Genomic DNA, 17,557 nt, shown 5'->3' on the forward strand with positions numbered 1-17,557 from the left:
TATCCAATGATGACAATCAATCCATCAATAAGCATTTATTAAGACTCTGTGGTGTATGTACCAGGTACTGTATTAAGTGCTGGGGATAGAAAGACAAAAGTGAAACTTTCAAGGAGCTTGTGATTATAATTTGCCACCTTTGATTTCTTTTTTTGTTAATTTTTGTTGTTTGGGGTTCAGGACCATTCATTTTGCAACCTCTGGTTTACTGAAAGCCTGTCTTCAGTTAATATTAACATCACTTGACCAAAACCTGATTCACGGCATACTAGTGTTAAAGGAAGACTGTTTAAAATTTCTCAGATAAGAAGTAGAAAAAGGGACTCGAGACTTCCGAAGTAATTTGATTTAAGGAAAGAATTCTATTGACACAGCCTCTATCGACATGTGAATCTCCCCCCTCCATCAGCCTAGTTGTGGATCTTCTAAATGTAGTTTAATCAGTAGCCTGACTTAGTTTACCTACTTTGTTTAATTAGGTTTGTTTCCTTGGGGGAATGTATGAGATTATGACTCTGCTTAACTAAGTTTGTTCTACTTTTATGACACTGAAGGAAGCATGGGGTTATGAATCTGTCTTTTTTCTTAATTTTTCTAGCCTCCCAAAATGTACAAGCTTGCAGAATGTAAGAGAAATAGTTCTCTGTCTCTACGATATAATCTTCTCTATAAAAGCTCATCCAAAAATCCTAATCTCTATTCAGGGGTGATTTTTCTACCTCTCTGAACCTGTGCTTAAGCAAAATAAAGCCTAAGTTTTTACATCTGTACTTTCTGTGTTGTGGTAGATTTATTTAGACAGAAGTTACCTACTATATGAACTCAAAAAGGAGATATTTCTTCCATTACAATGTTGTCTCCCCAGTCAGAATATAAGCTCCTTGAGGGCAGGAGCTGTTTTTTGTTTGTTTATTTGTTTTTGTACCCCTGTGCTTAGTATGGTGGCTGAGTCACAACAAGGACTTGATAAATACTTGATTGATTTTCTCCGTTTTACAAATTTGGAAACCAAGGCACAGAAAAGTTTAGTGTTTTGACCAGGGTGCACCCTAGAGGCAATGCTTGAAATCAGGTGCTTCTGGTGCTCTTCTCCCTTCCTCAGTGCCCTGTATGCCATCCACCTGACCCCCAAAGGAGCCTGGTTTCTGTTTTGGTGAGCTCCCCCATCAGACAGTTTTCTGCAGCCTGGCCTGGCTTTCCATCTGCCAAACAGCCCCAACCCAAACAAGCCATTCTGTTCTTTTAGAAAACACAAATAAATCAGGCATCCATCACCAAGCTGGTTACCCTTTTGGCTGCCACCAGCTCCGTCTCTGGGGCTGATTCATGTGCCAAGGAGAAGCAGAGAGGTTTGGGGAGACTGAGTGGGGAGAGGAGACTGGCTCAGCTCAGCTCACTCTAAGCTCTACTCCCCCAGCTCTCCTCCATTAAAGGGACGATCCCAACAGTTAATAATGTGAAAGACGACAGTGACTCACATCCACGGAGGCAGTGAGGGATTGGGAGGGGCTACTGCTGCTCTGGGAGGCCAAGGTATGAATGCTGGCTTTCTGCTTACTTGGGTGATCTGCAGAGCAAGTTACTTTCTTTACCTGGGCCTCAGTTTCTTCATCTGTAAGATGAGGGGGTCTTACTAAATGACCTCTAAGGTCCCCTTCAATTCTACAAGGTTCTTCCCAGTTCTGACACCTCCTGTTCTAAGCTCCCTCCCAGCTCTGACATTCCCTGTTCTAAGGCCACTCCTAACTCTGACATTCTCTCTTCTAAGACCCCTCTCAGCTCCGACATCTCTGTTCTAAGCAACCCCCACCCCCCGCCCTAGTCTTGACATTCTGTACTATGCTTACAAAGTAGTTCTCTCAAGCTGGGTCTTGGAGCAAAACTTAAAGGTTAAACCTATAAATTCTTAAACTTAGATACTCTGATCAGAGTATAGAACTCAGGAATAGTTTTGTTTTGCCTTTGTATCTCAGGTACCTCTAGCACAGCACCTCATACTGGGTAGGTACTTAAGTATTTGTTGAATTGGATTTGTTAGTTTGTATCCTTTGATTCCAAGATTCTAAGATACTCAGATTTTAAGATTCCAAAATTCTATGATAACTGGATAAGATATACTATATGAGATTTAGTATGTAAGATATACTTTATTCTAAAAATTTTATGGTACTGTAGTCTAAGAGTCTGATAATTCAATCCTAAGATTCTATGAAACTATACCCTAAGCTTATGTGATACTACAGTATAAGATTCTAAGATACTCCTGTTCTAAGATTCTAGGACACTCCAGTTTTAAGATTCTAGCATACTCTAGTTCTAAGATTCTAGGAGACTCCAGTTCTAAGATTCTAGGATATCCTAGTTCTAAGATTCTAGGATACCCCAGTTCTAAGATTCTAGGAGACTCCAGTTTTAAGATTCTAGGAGACTCCAGTTCTAAGATTCTAGTATATCCTAGTTCTAAGATTCTAGGATACTCTAATTCTAAGATTCTAGGATTGTAGGATATTCCAAATCTAAGATTCAAGGACACTGTAGTTTAAGATGTTAAGATTCTAGGATGCTCTGATTTGAAGAGCTCATGATCCTAAGATTCAATGATTCCCTCTTTTCTTGGAGACAAATGGTTCATTTGAAATTTGCTCAATGAGCTTCAGGAACCAAACACTGAAACATTCAGCAGCTTTAGTGTGAAATCACATGCAAATATGCAGATTATAGAAGCACATGGTTTTAAAAATAAGGATTAAAAAAAAATCCCCTCTCCACTCCATTTGAAAAGTTGGAGCCCTCTGCCTGCCAAGCCTCCAGCCGGCTCTCTGCCTCTTCATATTAAATTCCTTCACTGGAATTCTCATTCTGGCACCATTTACCTCCCTCAGGGACTGTGTTTCCCATCTGGAGCAAGGTGACGATCACATTTGCCTCCCGTTCTTAGCGGGGCCTGGCTAGGGCTTGTTAATGTTTATAAAGCATTTGGAATTCTGAGAGCGCTGTTATTATTTTGTGTCCCCTCGAGTTATGTTGGGCAGAAGGCTATGTGAGCTTTGGGGACTGAATGCCAGACAGTATTGGGTGATTGGTCTTATAAGCTAACAATATAACAGGCTGATGTTTCTCTTGGGGTGTGTGTGTGTGTGTGTGTGTGTGTGTGTGTGTGTGTAGGAGGCAGGCACTGGTGCCAGAGGAAGGAAGGATGCCCAAACAGTCATTCTCCTTTATCTGGCACTTTGCTTTATAACAATGTTGGATGGTAGCAATAGGTAGTTTGGGAATTATTATTCCCATTTTACAGATGGGGAAAGTGAAGGTCAGAAAGGGACACCAGTGCTTGGGCAGAGTCAGAGGTAGGCTTTGCATCCGGGTCAAGCCCGACTCCAAACCCCTTGGAAAGGGATCCTTTAAAGATGAGGGTCAACCGGGGGCTGAAGGAACCCACTTACTTATGCATGTAGCCTTCGGATTGCCTGGTGAGGTTCAGCTGCATCACCGCCTGGAACTCCGTCTCGTTGCAGCAGTATTTAAAGACCGTGTTGTTATGGTGACAGCACAAGACGAAAGTTTTGTTGTCGGAAAGCCGAGGACAATGGAAGCCAAAGTGGTAGTGACCTTTGTGGTCGGTGTAGGGCTCACAGACTCTAAAGTGCGCGGACAGCACTGCAAAACAAACCCGCCAGAAGGGCTCTGTGACCGGGCGCCGGCTCGGGCGCCTGCTCCCGGAGAGAAGAGCGGGGCTTGCCCTCCTTCCTCCCGCTGGAGGTGTCTACCCCACCGGTCAGAGCCACCTTCCTATGCTCAGTTCTGACCCGAACACTCACCTGCTGAACTGCCCTGGGGCTCTGTACTGCCAACACGATCAAGCGTGCATTCCGGAGCCCTCCCCAGCCTGGCTCCAACCTCACCTCACTTTGCCCCGCATCGCATCTTCTGTGTTCTACACAAAACGGATGATTCACTATTCCTAAACCATGTCGCTCCTGCCTCCCTTGTTCATACTGTTCCCCGTGCCCGGGATTCCCTTTCCATCCCTTTTTTCTGTCCTATCCAATGCTACCTCCTCCACGAAGCCTTCTCTGATTTCCCAGATCCCTGGGAAGTAGGGATCTGACCCTCATCTGGACTCCAGTTTCATTTTGGCTCTACTCCTCTTGCCTACTTACCATCTTCCATTTTATATTTTAGCAATTTCTGCACCCGTCTTATTCCGTGACACCCTCCCCCCAGTTTATTAGCTCCATGAGGGCTGGGTCTACTGTTCTGCTTCCTTGTATTCCCACAGCTCTCACCCCTGAGTTGGTATACAGTAAGTGCTTAATCCATGCCTGTAGAATTTCCAAATCCTGACCTTGGGATTTCTGAGTACTAAGGCTCAGTCTACTCCCCTTATTCCCTTTGAAGGCAGCGTGCTATAGTGGAGAGGACCCTGAACTTGGAGTCACACAAATCTAGATATTAATTCAATCTTAGCTATTATCTGTGTGACCTTGGGCAAGTCACTTTCTCACCTCTCTGAGCCTCAGTTTCCTCATCTGAAAAATGGGAGGGTTGGACTTAATGTCCTCTAAGGTTCCTCCTGGTACTAGAGCCAGGATCCTAGGAACTTTCTCCTCTTTCCTCCCATGGACCATAACCATCCTGCAAGGCCCACCTAAGTCCCACGGCCTTCATCCAGTTGATGCTAGAGCTGGCCAGTTGTTGGAGATGAGTTGATGCTGATCTCACCCCTTCCCCTGACCTCCTACTACAGTTGCAGTCACATTTGGATTCAAATACTAATTCAGATATTTACTGACTGTGTAACCCTGGGCAAGTTATTCTGTGGGCCTCAGTTTCCCCAAGTGTAAAATGAAGGAATTGGGCTACAGGAGCTCAGAGGGCCCTCCCAGCTCCAATTCTATGATCCCCAAACACAAAGGCCGTTGGAGGAGGGAGATATCACTCATGACTTGGGGGTAACCCAATAGTACTTCATGGAAGAGGAGGCATTGGAGCTGGGTAAAGATTTCTCTCTCTGGCCAGGCTGGGGCTCCTTTAGAACTCTTCGGAGTGAGAAGACCTCTGACTTCCTACATTGCTTGGTACCTGGGTAACCTTGGGGTAAGACACTCCCCATAATCGAGCCTCAGTTTCCCTTTCTGTAAAATGAGGGGATCAGATTAGATAATTTCTCAGGTCTCTTCCAGCCCAAAGTCCTGATTTGAAGACCACAGCTTATTCACCGTGTGCCCTTCACACTAACCAAGCAAGCGGGAGGTGCTCAGTATATACGTGGTGGCTGGCATGGACAAAATAGCTGGATGGACATCTGGACTTTGGGCAGACGAGCTGGACAGACTAAATACATCTGGCTTTGCACAGAAAAGAACGAACTGCACAAAACCCAGCTTCACGGTCCGTTGCCTAATAGCTCTCCAACCCTGGGTAAGCTGAAGCCCTTCTCTAGGCATTCAGCTAAAATCAGGGCGATGAAGAAATGGACAGGCTTTCAGTGAGAAGCCAGGGTCTGAATCCTGAATCACTGCTTGGGTCTAGAAGGCACCTCCGAGGCCGTGGAGTCCAATCTCGGCTGAACTTCAGAGAAACAGTGACTTGCCCAGGGTCACTCAGATTGCAAAGATCAGAAGTAGGTTTTGGGTTTCTCTTATCAGAGCCAATCTCCTTACCCTAGGATCACACTGCCTCTCCAGTTAGCTCCTGGGTGACCTATGTGAAACACCCCAGGCAATTCCTCCCCAGACCTCAGTTTCTTCATCTGCAAAGTGGGGTGGTTGGGCTTAACGATGTCCCTTCCAGTTCCAAACCTACGCTACTCGGCTAGATAGAGCTAGGTAGGCCCTTGTATTGATTTTGATTTGCAGGTGAAGAAAATTAAGGCCCAGTGTTTCTTCTTCTATAAACTAATAGGGTTAGCCTCAATCTCTCTGGTCCCTCTAGTTCTATAGCTGATGAAAGGTGAACTTGGCAGACAGACTCCTACCTCCACCACAGGGAGGATTCACTACGGGAGATAAGGAAGCCTGAGAAAGGAGAAAAAGAGAGAATCCTCTCAGCCTCTTAATGAATATCTTTAAGCAATGGGCAGGCATCCATATCTGCAGTTACTCTGTGTCATTTTCAATGAGTTCCAGTCAGATGTTCAGACTCGTCCCACTGTGAAGGATTTTTTGTTTTGTTTTGTTTTGTTTTTAGCAAAATGCTAGAAGTGCCACAAATTTTAAAAAGTCAGGGAAGTCCTGCAGTTGGTGGCATCAGGGATCTGATGTCAGGAGACCTGAACTCTAGGTCCAGTCTGACTCTTACCAGCTGTGTGACCTGGGGTAGATCATTCGCCCGGTCTGGGGCTCACCTTCCTTATCTGTAAGATGTAGGGAAAATGATGCCCGTGTTAGCCGGCTTCCAATGCCATTGAGAGGAAGGGCTTTATAAATCTTCAAGGACCATGGGAATGGGAGTTATAATTAGTGTCACATTAATTAGGCTCCATGTTCCAGAATGTCCCTTAGAGGACATCTAGTTCAATCTTGTAGTTCAGAGAAAAGCACACTTGGGTCCAGGGAGCTGAAGGGAATCTGGATTATAGAACCATTTGTTTAGAGCTGGTAGGAGTCTTTGAGGTTACTTAGACCAAACCTTTCACTGACAGATGAGGAAATTCAGGCCCAGACAAGGGAAAGGGCTTCCCCAAGGCCACATGGCTAACAAGATATTAAAGCCAGATTTGAACACGGATCTCTGGACCTCAAATCCCAGCACCTGAATGTCAGAGATGGAAGGGATCTCTGAGGCCATGTAGACTCCCCCTACCCCTGCCTTTTTACAGAGGATTAGGGAAGGGATCTGCCCACGGTCATAGGAGCAGTGAGTATCAAAGCCCGGGGTCTGAGTTCCCCTGGCTGGACTCTTTCTCCCCCACCCTGCTGGCCCTCTCTGCTGTCACTGACTATCCAGCTTGTTTCCCGGTGCTGCACCTCTCCATGGCGGCAGGGACAGGCAGGGTGTCAGCAGCACAGCGAGCCAGGCAGTGGCCTCTGGGACTCATTCTTTGTGGGAGACGCTTCATTGCACATCTCAGGGAAAGAAATCATGGCCGAGATGCACAAATAGCCTTGTAAGTACCTGCATCTCAGCACCAGGAAAATGAGACAAGAGGCCTGGAAATACATTTGTGAAAGGTCAGCGGTGTTTGCTAGTGATGGAGAATAGACACTCTTAGACGCTGAGCTGGGATTCCAAGGAGCAGAAAAGGCTTCTGGGCCTGAATAGATAAGCCACCCTTAATGTGCCATTTAAAATAGGGTTTGCTCCAGGACCTTGGCTCTCTGTGTGGCCTGGGCTGTAAGAGAGCTGGTCACCCACTCCAAGCTTTTTTGCTTTGCAGGGGTTGAGGCTGGAACCCAGGGGGTATCGTGGTAAGGTGGTGGGGCAGAGAGACAGACCTTTTTCTCACAGAAGTGAGCTCATGGCATCAGAGATTTAGGGACAGAGGGCACCTTTCTTGTCCAACACCATCATCTTTTACCTGAGAAAACTGAAGCCCAGAGATGGGAAAATGACTTGTCTAAGGTTATACAAGAAGAATCAAGATTGGAACTCATGACCTATGACTTTAAATCTAGTCCTCTTTCCACTATCCCTTGCTGCTTGCTGAGATCTCACTCTACCACCCTCCTTGCAGAAATCCTGTGACTCTGGCCCTCCTGACCCCCTGGGCTCTTCCTAGAGAGGTAGGAATGGGATTTGTTGTATTTTCTCCGGTGTTCACTCTCTCCTGTGTGGCCCCCACCTGACCCTCTGGCTCTACCCGGCCATGCACAGTGGCTGCTGTTGTCTCCTCCCAGGCCCAGCTCCCATCCCAAGAGGATGAATTTAGCAGGGACTTCCTTACCTGCTGAGAACAGCAATGAGAGAATGACCATGAGCACATTCAAGGACTGTTGGCCACAACTTGTCATCGTTTGGCTGTCATTGATCCGTCAGGGAATTACCTGAGCAAGGAGAGGATAGAAACCATTAGGGAGGAGTCTCTCTATCATGGGTCCTGATGCACAGCTCCTGTGGAGTCCGGGGGCAGCCAGCTGGAGCTGTGGCTGAGTGGGGAAGAGGGCTGAGGGAGAGGCTTAAAAACCTAGAGTCACCTCCAGGCTGCAGAAAGGGACCAGAGGTCGTCACTGAGACTTGCTTAGGTTCTGCAGGCCACAGGACCGGAAACTGAAGTGAGACATCCACACGGCCCACCTGGGTTAGGGGCTATGTTCGTGTAAATGTCTACCTGACTTTTTGTCTGCCCTTCAAGGCCCCATACCAATGACACCTCCTCCAGGAAGCCTTTGCTGGTCCCTGTCTCTAGTTGGAAGTGATTTCTCCCTCCTTTGATTTCACTACACCTTGTACTCATGGATTTATAATATACTAATAGGCATTAGATTCAACACCTTGTATTCCCCACTAGACTGGGAGCTTTGTAAGACCAGAGGTTACACCTTATCAGTGCTTGTAGGAACTCAAGTTCCCACACACAGGGGATTGTAGTCTGATTGAATAAGTATTTTTTGAATAAATGAATGATGCTCAATGAGTTGTTCCAGCCAAACTGACCTGCTGTCTGTTTCCCCAATTTAGTATTCCATCTCCCACCTCTAAGCATTTATCTAGGCTGTCTCCTTGCCCCCATCCTCACCATGTTTTGAATGTGCTCCTCATCTCTACCTCTTAGGATTCTTATCTTTTTCCCAAAGTGCCACCTCCTGCGCAACATCTTCCCTAGCTTCCCCAGATGCTTAAATCACCTCATATTTGCTCCTAAGCACCCAGGTTGTGTCCCCGGGTAGAGTATGAGCTCCTTCTATCCCTAACACCCAGCATACTACCTGGCACATAGTAGGTACTTAACAAATGTTTGTTGAATTGAATTATGATCTATGAACAATGTTTGCAAGAACCATTTGCCCCACCCATTGATTGATCTAAAACTGCTTCTGGATCAGTGAGTTTTAAGGTGGTGGAATTGGAAAGACAAAACCTTGTAAGGGGCATATTGCTTCTGTTGCATCCTATTCCGCAAATATTTGTTCATTGCCTACTGTGTGCAAAACCTGGACTTAGATGCAAGGTCAAGATAGCAGTTATTCCCTCTGAAAAATGAGGGCTCTGGAGGAGATGGTCTCCACATTCCCTTGGGAGCACAAGGGTGATGTAATAGCCATCCCTTCTGGACTTGGAAGTCAGGAAGAAGCCAAACACCACCTCTGACACTCATGAACTGCGTGGATCCTGGGCAAGTGACTCATCTTCTCTGAGCCTCAGTTTCCTCATATGTAAAATGAAGAGATTGGACTGGATGATCTCTTAGAGGTCAATTTATGTTCTAGATCTTTGAGTCTGTGATCCAAGCTTTTTAAATAGCTAGAAACTGAGGCCCCAAAAGGGGAACCCATCAACCAATAAATATTTATTAAGTTCCTGTTATGTGCTGGGAAGTGACTTGTCCAGGGTTCTCAAATGAGACCAGAAGGTTGGTTCTAGTTACCTTGTAAATTGCTATTGTAAAAAAAAATTGGTAGCTCCCCTTTCTGTGGGATATTATGGTTTACAAAGCCCTTTGCTCCCTACTGCCCTGGGAGGAAGGCTGTACAAAAATTATGACAGCCATTTTATAGATGAGGAGACTGAGGCTCAGAGATGGAAATGGACTTCACAGAATCTGAGAGAGGAAAAGAAAACTAGATGGCATCTACTCTAACCCTTTGCCTGACATCTAGGAAATTCTCCTTCTTCTGCAGACTCTGATTTCCTCCTGAGACAGGCCCTCCTGGCTACTTTCCTACAATTCTCACTGTTAAGCAGTTTTCTTTCTATCAAGCTGAAATGTGCTTCTCTTCCATGTCCCCCATGCTCCTGGTTCAGTCCTCCAGCTCCAAGCAGAACAAGGCTGGCTAGCTGCCAAATGTGACCCACTTCCTAGATTCCTCAATCTCTGGTCTCCATGCCTGCCACATAGCAAGCACTATATAATGTTAAATATTATTGTTGTTGTTGCGTGGACTGAACTAGATGGCCCCTGAGATCACTGCCACTTAGATAGTCTATAATCTGATCCACTGTTTCTGAAGGAAAATGTTTCTTTGCCTACGGAGTTTCTATCCTGTATAACTCCTGGAACAAGATGTGCCTAAGGTGAAATCTGCCCACCTCCATTGCTACTGGCAGCTCCCCTCAGGCACTGATCCTGGGCCCAGAAGCCCATCACTGCCTTCTAACCTTCGTCTGAAGTCTGGTCCAGACCCAGATTCCGTAGGATCTTGACGTGTGCTGGGAATGTCTTTGGCTGGCTTGGGTGGCCGCCAGGGCAGTTCTTAAGAGAGAGCCTTTGATTCATAACATTCCTGCTTCTGATGTGGGCGCCATTTTAAAAAAGAGGAAGAAGCCTCATTGGTCCTTTTAGAATGGGGTTGGCTGGAACAAGTTATTTTATAAAGTCCAGATCTGTGACTTCACAGGTATAGGGAGCTCTTGGTAAGGAAACTCCCTTTTATATAGCAGAGCAGAGGCTGTTCTGCAACGTAGGGACCTAGAGAGGTGCCTGCACCCCAGAAAGGTTTGCCCAGGATCACACACCCAATAGTATCAGAGGTGAGACTTGTACCCAGGTCATTTTATAACTCTGTGGTCTCCTATCCACTACTTTGCCTCCCAGAAACATCACAGAACAGGGGATGTCACTGCTGGAAGGGACCTCAGAACAGGGAATGTCAGGTCTGGGAGAGGCCTTAAAACAGGGAAGGTCAGAGCACAGAACATTACAAATGAATAGTTGCTATGCCCAAAGAGGTATAAAACTGTGCAGCAATACCACTGTTAGTTCTATATCCTAAAGACATTCCACAAAAAGGTGAGGGGCAGGGAGAGAAGTTATTTGTACAAAAATATTTACAGCAGCTCTTTTTGTGGTGGCTAAGAATTGGAAATTCAGGGGAAAATCAAAAGAGAGATTAATAAAATTGAAAATAAGAAGACTATTGAACTAATAAATAGAACTAAGAGCTGGTTTTATGAAATCAACAACAATAAAATAGATAAACCTCTGGTTAATTTGATTGAAAAAAGAAAGAAGAAAACCGAATTACCGGCATAAAAAATGAAAAGAGTGAATTCACCACCAATGAAAAGGACATTAAAACAATAATTGGGAGCTATTTTGTCCAACCGTATGCCAGTAAATCTGACAATCTGAGTGAAATGGATGAATACTTTCAAAAATGTAAACTACTCAGATTGACAGAAGAGGAAATAAAATACTCAACCCCATTTTAGAAAAAGAAATTGAAAAAGCCATCAATGAACTCCCTAAGAAAAAATCTCCAGGGCCCAATGGACTTACAAGTGAATTCTACCAAATGTTTAAAGAACAATTCCAATATTATACAAACTATTTGGAAAAATGGTTAAAGAAGGAATTCTACCAAATTCCTTTTATGATACAAATATCGTGCTGACACCTAAACCAGGAAAAGCCAAAACAGAGAAAGAAAATCATAGACCAATTTCTCTGATGAATATTGATGCAGAAATTTTAAATAAAATATTAGCAAAGTGATTACAGCAACTTATCATGAGGATAATACACTATGACCAGGTGGGATTTATACCAAGAATGCAGGGCTGGTTCAATATTAAGAAAATTATGAGCATAACTGATCATATTAACAACACAACTAACAGAAATTGTATGATCGATTATCTCAATAGATGCAGAAAAAAGTTTTGACAAAATATGGCAACCAATCCTATTAAAAACACTAGAGCACATAGGAATAAATGGAGTTTTCCTTAAAATGATAAGCAGTATCTATCTAAAACCATCAGTAAGCATTTTATGTAATAGGGTTAAGTTAGAAGCTTTCCCAGTAAGATCGGGGTGGAGGGAACAAAGATGCCCATTATCACCACTGTTATTCAATATTGTATTAGAAATATTAGCTTTAGCAATAAGAAAAGAAAGAGAAACTGAAGCAATTAGAATACACAATGGGGAAATAAAACTATTACCCTTTCCAGATGATACGATAGTACAGAGAATCCTAGAGAATCAACTAAAAAAACTACTTAAAATAATTAACAACTTTGACAAAGTTACAGGATATAAAATAAACCCACATAAATCATCAGCATTTCTACATATTACCAACAAAGCCTAGCAGTAGGAGATAGAGAAATTCCATTTAAAATTACTGTAGACAATATAAAGTATTTGGGAGTCTACCTGCCAAGACAAACTCAAGAATTATATGAACACAATTACAAGACACTTTTCACACAAATAAAGTCAGATCTAAATAATTGGAAAGTTATCAGTTGCTCATGGGTAGGTCGAGCTAATATCATCAAAATGACAATTCTACCTAAATTAATTTACTTATTCAGTGCCATACCAATCAAACCATCAAAAATATTTTATAGAGCTAGAAAAAAAATAATAAAATTCATCTGGAAGAACAAAAGGTCAAGAATATCAAGGGAATTAACGAAAAGAAATGCAAGGGAAGGTGGCCTAGCTTTACCAGATCTAAAACTATATTATAAAGCAGCAGTCATCAAAACTATGGTAAACCCAAAGACCCCAGCTTCTGGGATAAGAACTCTCTATCTGACAAAAACTTCTGGGAAAACTGGAAAAGAGTAGGGCAGAATCTAGGCATAGACCAGCATCTCACATCATATACCAAAATAAGGTCAAAATGGGTACGTGATTTAGACATAATGGGTGAGACAGTAAGCAAATTAGGAGAGCAAGGAATGGTTTATCTGTCAGGTCTATGGAGAATAGAAGAATTTATGACCAAACGAGAGATAGAGAAATGTTATGAAATGCAAAATGGATCATTTTAATTACATTAAATTAAAAAGGTTTTACACAAACAAAACCAATGCAGCCAAGATTGGAAGGAAAATAGAAAACTGGGAGACAATTTTGACAGCCAGTGTTTCTGATAAAGACATAATTTCTCAAATATATAGAGAACTGAGTCAAGTTTATAAGGATACAGGTCATTCCCCAATTGCTAAATGGTCAGAGGATATGAACAGGCAGTTCTCAGAAGAAATTAAAGCTATCTATAATCACATGAAAAAATGCTCTAAATCACTACTGATTAGAGAAATGAAAATTAAAACATCTCTGAGGTGCCACCTCGCACCTATCAAATTGGCTAATACGATGGAAAAGGAAATAATAGATGTTGAAGAAGATATGGGGAAATTGGAACACTAATGCATTGTTAGCGGAGTTGTGAATGGATCCAACCATTCTGGAGAGCAATTTGGAACTATACTCAAAGGGCTATAAAACTGTGCATACCCTTTGATCCAACAATACCACTACTCGGTCTGTATCCCAAAGAGATCATATAAAAGGGGGAAAGACCCTTTAGCCATTCCTTTTGTGTGGCAAAGAATTGGAAATCAAAGGGGTGCCCATCAATTGGGGAACGGCTGAACAAGTTGTGGTACATGAATGTAATGGAGTAATATTGTGCTATGAGAAATGATGAGCAGGTGGACTTCAGAAAAACCTGGAAAGACTTACATGAACTGATGCTGAGTGAAGTGAGCAGAACCAGGAGCACATTGTTCACAGTATCAGTAACATTGTTGAATGACCAACTTTGATAGACCCAGCTTTTCTCAGCAATACAATGATCCAAGACACTTCCAAAAGACTCATGTTGGGAAATACTATCTACATCCAGAGAAAAGACTATGGAGTCTGAATGCATATTGAAGCATTATACTTTCAATTTTTTTTGTTTTTTTCTTTCTTCTGTTTTTTCCTTTTTGTTCTGATTCTTCTTTCACAACATGACTAATGAGGAAATATGTTTAACATGATTGTACATGTATAACCTGTATCAGATTGCTTGCTGTCTTGGGGAGTGGGGAGAGGAGGGAAAGAGAAAAATTTGGAACTCAAAATCTTATAAAAATAAATGTTGAAACTTATCTTTATGTATGATTGAAAAAAATAAAATACTATTAAGCTAAAGAAAAAAAAAAGAAAGATGAGGCCTGACCATCTGCTTTGCTTCTGCCCCCTAAGGACTAGGAGACCTCTTCCCATGTGAGTTGCAGCTGGAGCCTTCTCTATACATTGTCTTCTCCATTGGAATGAGAGCTCCTGAGAGCACCCTACTATCCTACTTTTCTATCTCTATCCTTATTACTTTGCACAGTGCTTGTCACATCATAAATACTTAAAATGCTTCATTCATTCATTCATTCACTCACTCATCCATTCATTCATTCCTTGACGGTAGGAATTATTTCCTCTTCATATACTCAGGGCTGAACATAGAGCCTCTGCACAAGAGTGTTTAATAAATGCCTATGAAATGAATGAATAAAGAATGAGAAACTGCCTTCATAGCTAAATTCTCTTAAAGAAAATGACCTTGGGAAAGTCACTCTCCCCTTGGGCCTCAGTTTCCTTCTTTGTAAAAACAGAGGGTTGGGCACCATGGTTGCTAAGGTCCCTTCACCCTAAACCTGGGATTCCAGAACCCCCAGCATCTGTTGTAATGGCTTGCCTGTTTTTATTTGGGGCCAGAGTTGGGGCTTTGTTGGTATAGAGAACTCTTGAGAAACCTTTCTCAGGCAGAGCTGCGCCTGCTTAGCAGTTTAGTCTTAGAATAGGTGTGCTTAACTTGGGCTCTGCGAACTCAGGTGAAGAAAGGGATGGCTATAGTCCAATAGAACTGGTTCTTCTTGTAATCCCGTTTGTAATCCCATTGCATTTCACAACATGATTCTGAGATGGGGTCCATGGGCTTTACCAGACTAATTGTCCAGTGGGGCCAAGGCCCAAACAACGTTCAGAGCTCCGGGTTAGAAAGATGTGCATAGCAGGCATTTGGTAATTAGATTGCATGGTTATTTTTGTGCATGATTTATTCCCCCTCCTACCATTAAACCAAAATCTCTATGAGGGTACATAGTGGGTGCCCAATGCTGTGTGAAAGGAAGCTGAAAATATAAATGTCTCACCTGGCCAGGTCATTCTAAGATAAGATTCCTGTAGGGGCCTTACTTTTGAACTTTCCACAGGCAAGCCTGAAAGAGAAAACTGGAACCCGGGCCCTGGAAAGCTGGCAGTGGGCATCTTTATTAAGACTCTGAGATGACAGGGGGCACCAGGGCACTTGGTGCCAAGCCTGTGCCTGCTCAGGTTGTGCTGTGGCATGGGGGAGGGAAGAGGCAGCGAACAGCAGGTGAGGAGGAAGCCCAGCAGCAGGAGCTGAGGAGGCAGTTCTGAGGATGCTGTTGGGTTTTATAATTGGCTCCTTCGATGGATGTATTTTAAGCACACACAGCATCAGAGCCATGGGGAGGTGGCAATGCATCTCTGCCTCAGGAGAGCTGGTTAAGTCACATCCTTCAATGGTGGTACCAGAGCAGGGCTGGACAGATGCCCCCCCCCCTCCTGTAGAAGCTGCTGCTCAAATTTGACCAGAGAGCTGAATGCTAACTGCAGCATAGGTTTCCGGGAGCCACGATTTCCCCAGGGTGGGCCCCTCCTATTGGTTGGCATGGATCCCAACCTCATCATACCTTAGTAGGTAGATTCACACATGGTTGTGTCCAAGCAAATCTGGTGGCTGGGCTGGCCTTCTGGAGAGCCGGGACAGTCTCCAGACAACAGCCATGCAGTCTGTCACTTGGCCTGGGCCTGATGCCCGTCTAGCTTGGTAGGTTCACCCCAGCTGTGCTCTTGGAGTGCCTTGGGTCAGCATCACAGCACAATGAGACATCAGAGAATGCCATCAGCAGAAAGGTCATAATACGGGCTGACCTCTATGGAACTTCTAGGGACTAGACAGGGGATCCTTGGAGTCTGGATCTAAAGGGGAAGCAACCTACAAGGTCATCTTTACAAGTGAAGAAACTGAGGCCTCCACGCTGTCCTGGGAGCACTTTGGGACATAGACCAGCTCCTATTAACTATTTCCCCCTCTCTCCCACCAGTGCCCATCCACTGCCCAGCCCAGAGCCCTGCCCAGAGCAGTTAATGAACTTTTTCTTATCATAGGCTCATAAGACCGTCGGTCTATAGCTGGAAAGAATCTCAGACACCAAAGTCCTACTCCCTCATTTTACAGATAAGGAAACTGAGGCTCAGGAGAGTTAACTTGCCCAGGTTTGCATAGAGTAAATGTTTGAGGTAGGAGTTAAGCTTGGGTCTTCTTGACTTCAAGTCCAGTGTCTACATGTGATACCACACTGCCTCAGCCGAGGCTACACAAGCAGTGAAAGTCAGAGCTGGGATGTGAACCTGTCTTCTCCTGACACCAAATCCAAGATGCTTTTCATCAAATCAGGAGCCTTGGATTCGAGTCTTGACTTTGCCCTTTACTATCTGTGTGGTCTTGGGCAAGAGTAACCTCTCTATGCCTCATTTTCTCACCTGTAAAATAAATAAAATAAAATGAGAACTTTCTCTCTGACAAAGAGGTTTTGAGGCAAACCTTGTAAACTATAAAGCACTGTAGAAATGTAAGCTACAAGAAACTATTCAGATTCCTTTATCTTGCATTCAAGGCTTCCTATGACTAGACTGAAATCTACCTTGGGACAGCTGGGTGATACAGTGCTGGGCCTGGAGTCAGGAAGACCTGAGTTCAAATCTGACCTAGCTGTGTGAGCCTGTATGTGTCACTTAACCCTTTGTCTCAGTTTCCTCATCTGCGAAATGAGCTGGAGAAGAAGATGGCAAACCACTCCAGTATCTTTGCCAAGAAAACCCCAAATGGGGTTGCAGAGAGTTAGATGCTACTGAAACAGTGGCAGCAGCACCAACAAAACCTGCCTTTCCATTTCATCTCTACATGCCATGCCCATCCATGCACTCTTTGCTCCCCAAACTAGACTACTCGTCATTCCTGAGGCACACCGCATGTTTCCTGCTTCTTTCGTTATTTACTGTGTTCCTCATTCCAGCATGTCTTCCACCCTCCAACTTTTAAAAATTGTTTACAATGTTGGATACCCAGCTCCATCCTGCCACCCCCTGAAACCTTCCTTGATCATCAGAAGTGACCCTTCTTTCCTGGACCCCTTGCCTAGCAGCTCACATTCATTCAGCATGTTCTGCCTTGTCTCTGATTTATTGGTGCGTGTGCCTTATTCTCCCCAACTACACTGCAAGGTCTTAGAAGGCAGTCTTATGGACCTCTGTCTCCTCCAGTGCTCAGAATAGGATTGTACACAGTAGGTGCTTAATGAATGTTGGCTGAGGTCAGTTCATTCTTTGAATAAATCTAGGGGTGTCTGGGATCATTTTAGAAGAATCCTCAAGCACAAGAGCTCTTGAATAAGCTTGGAAAATTAACATCCATTCATTTATTAAACATTTATTTGCTGTGTACAGAGTCCCATGTTGTGTGCTGGGGGAGAGGAAAGGTGTATATATGACAGACTCTCTGTCTATAGAGAATTTGCAGCTTATTAAGGGAGTGAGGCACAGATAATTAACTTTACTACCCAGTATTATATGACAACTGAATTAAAG

General features: G+C 43.8%; 1 protein-coding gene across 2 annotated transcripts in view; it reads right to left on the bottom strand.

Moving 5' to 3' along the window:
- The window catches only part of SHISAL1 (shisa like 1), a 119,540-nt gene that overhangs the window by 48,676 nt on the left and 53,307 nt on the right, over nucleotides 1-17,557 (bottom strand). The window contains exons 1-3 of one of the 2 annotated variants that reach the window (XM_020982833.2): nucleotides 15,601-15,786; nucleotides 7,886-7,985; nucleotides 3,444-3,657 (exon numbers count right to left, since the gene is read on the bottom strand). In XM_020982833.2, the coding sequence (XP_020838492.1) occupies nucleotides 3,444-3,657; nucleotides 7,886-7,952 (281 nt within the window). In that variant the 5' untranslated portion in view covers nucleotides 7,953-7,985; nucleotides 15,601-15,786. Of the gene's footprint in view, nucleotides 1-3,443; nucleotides 3,658-7,885; nucleotides 7,986-15,600; nucleotides 15,787-17,557 lie in introns of those variants that run through there. The other variant, XM_020982834.2, reaches the window with a different exon arrangement.

This window comes from Phascolarctos cinereus, unplaced genomic scaffold (assembly GCF_003287225.1).
Source record: "Phascolarctos cinereus isolate Bilbo 61053 unplaced genomic scaffold, phaCin_HiC Scaffold_1;HRSCAF=81, whole genome shotgun sequence".
Lineage (NCBI taxonomy): Eukaryota > Metazoa > Chordata > Mammalia > Diprotodontia > Phascolarctidae > Phascolarctos > Phascolarctos cinereus.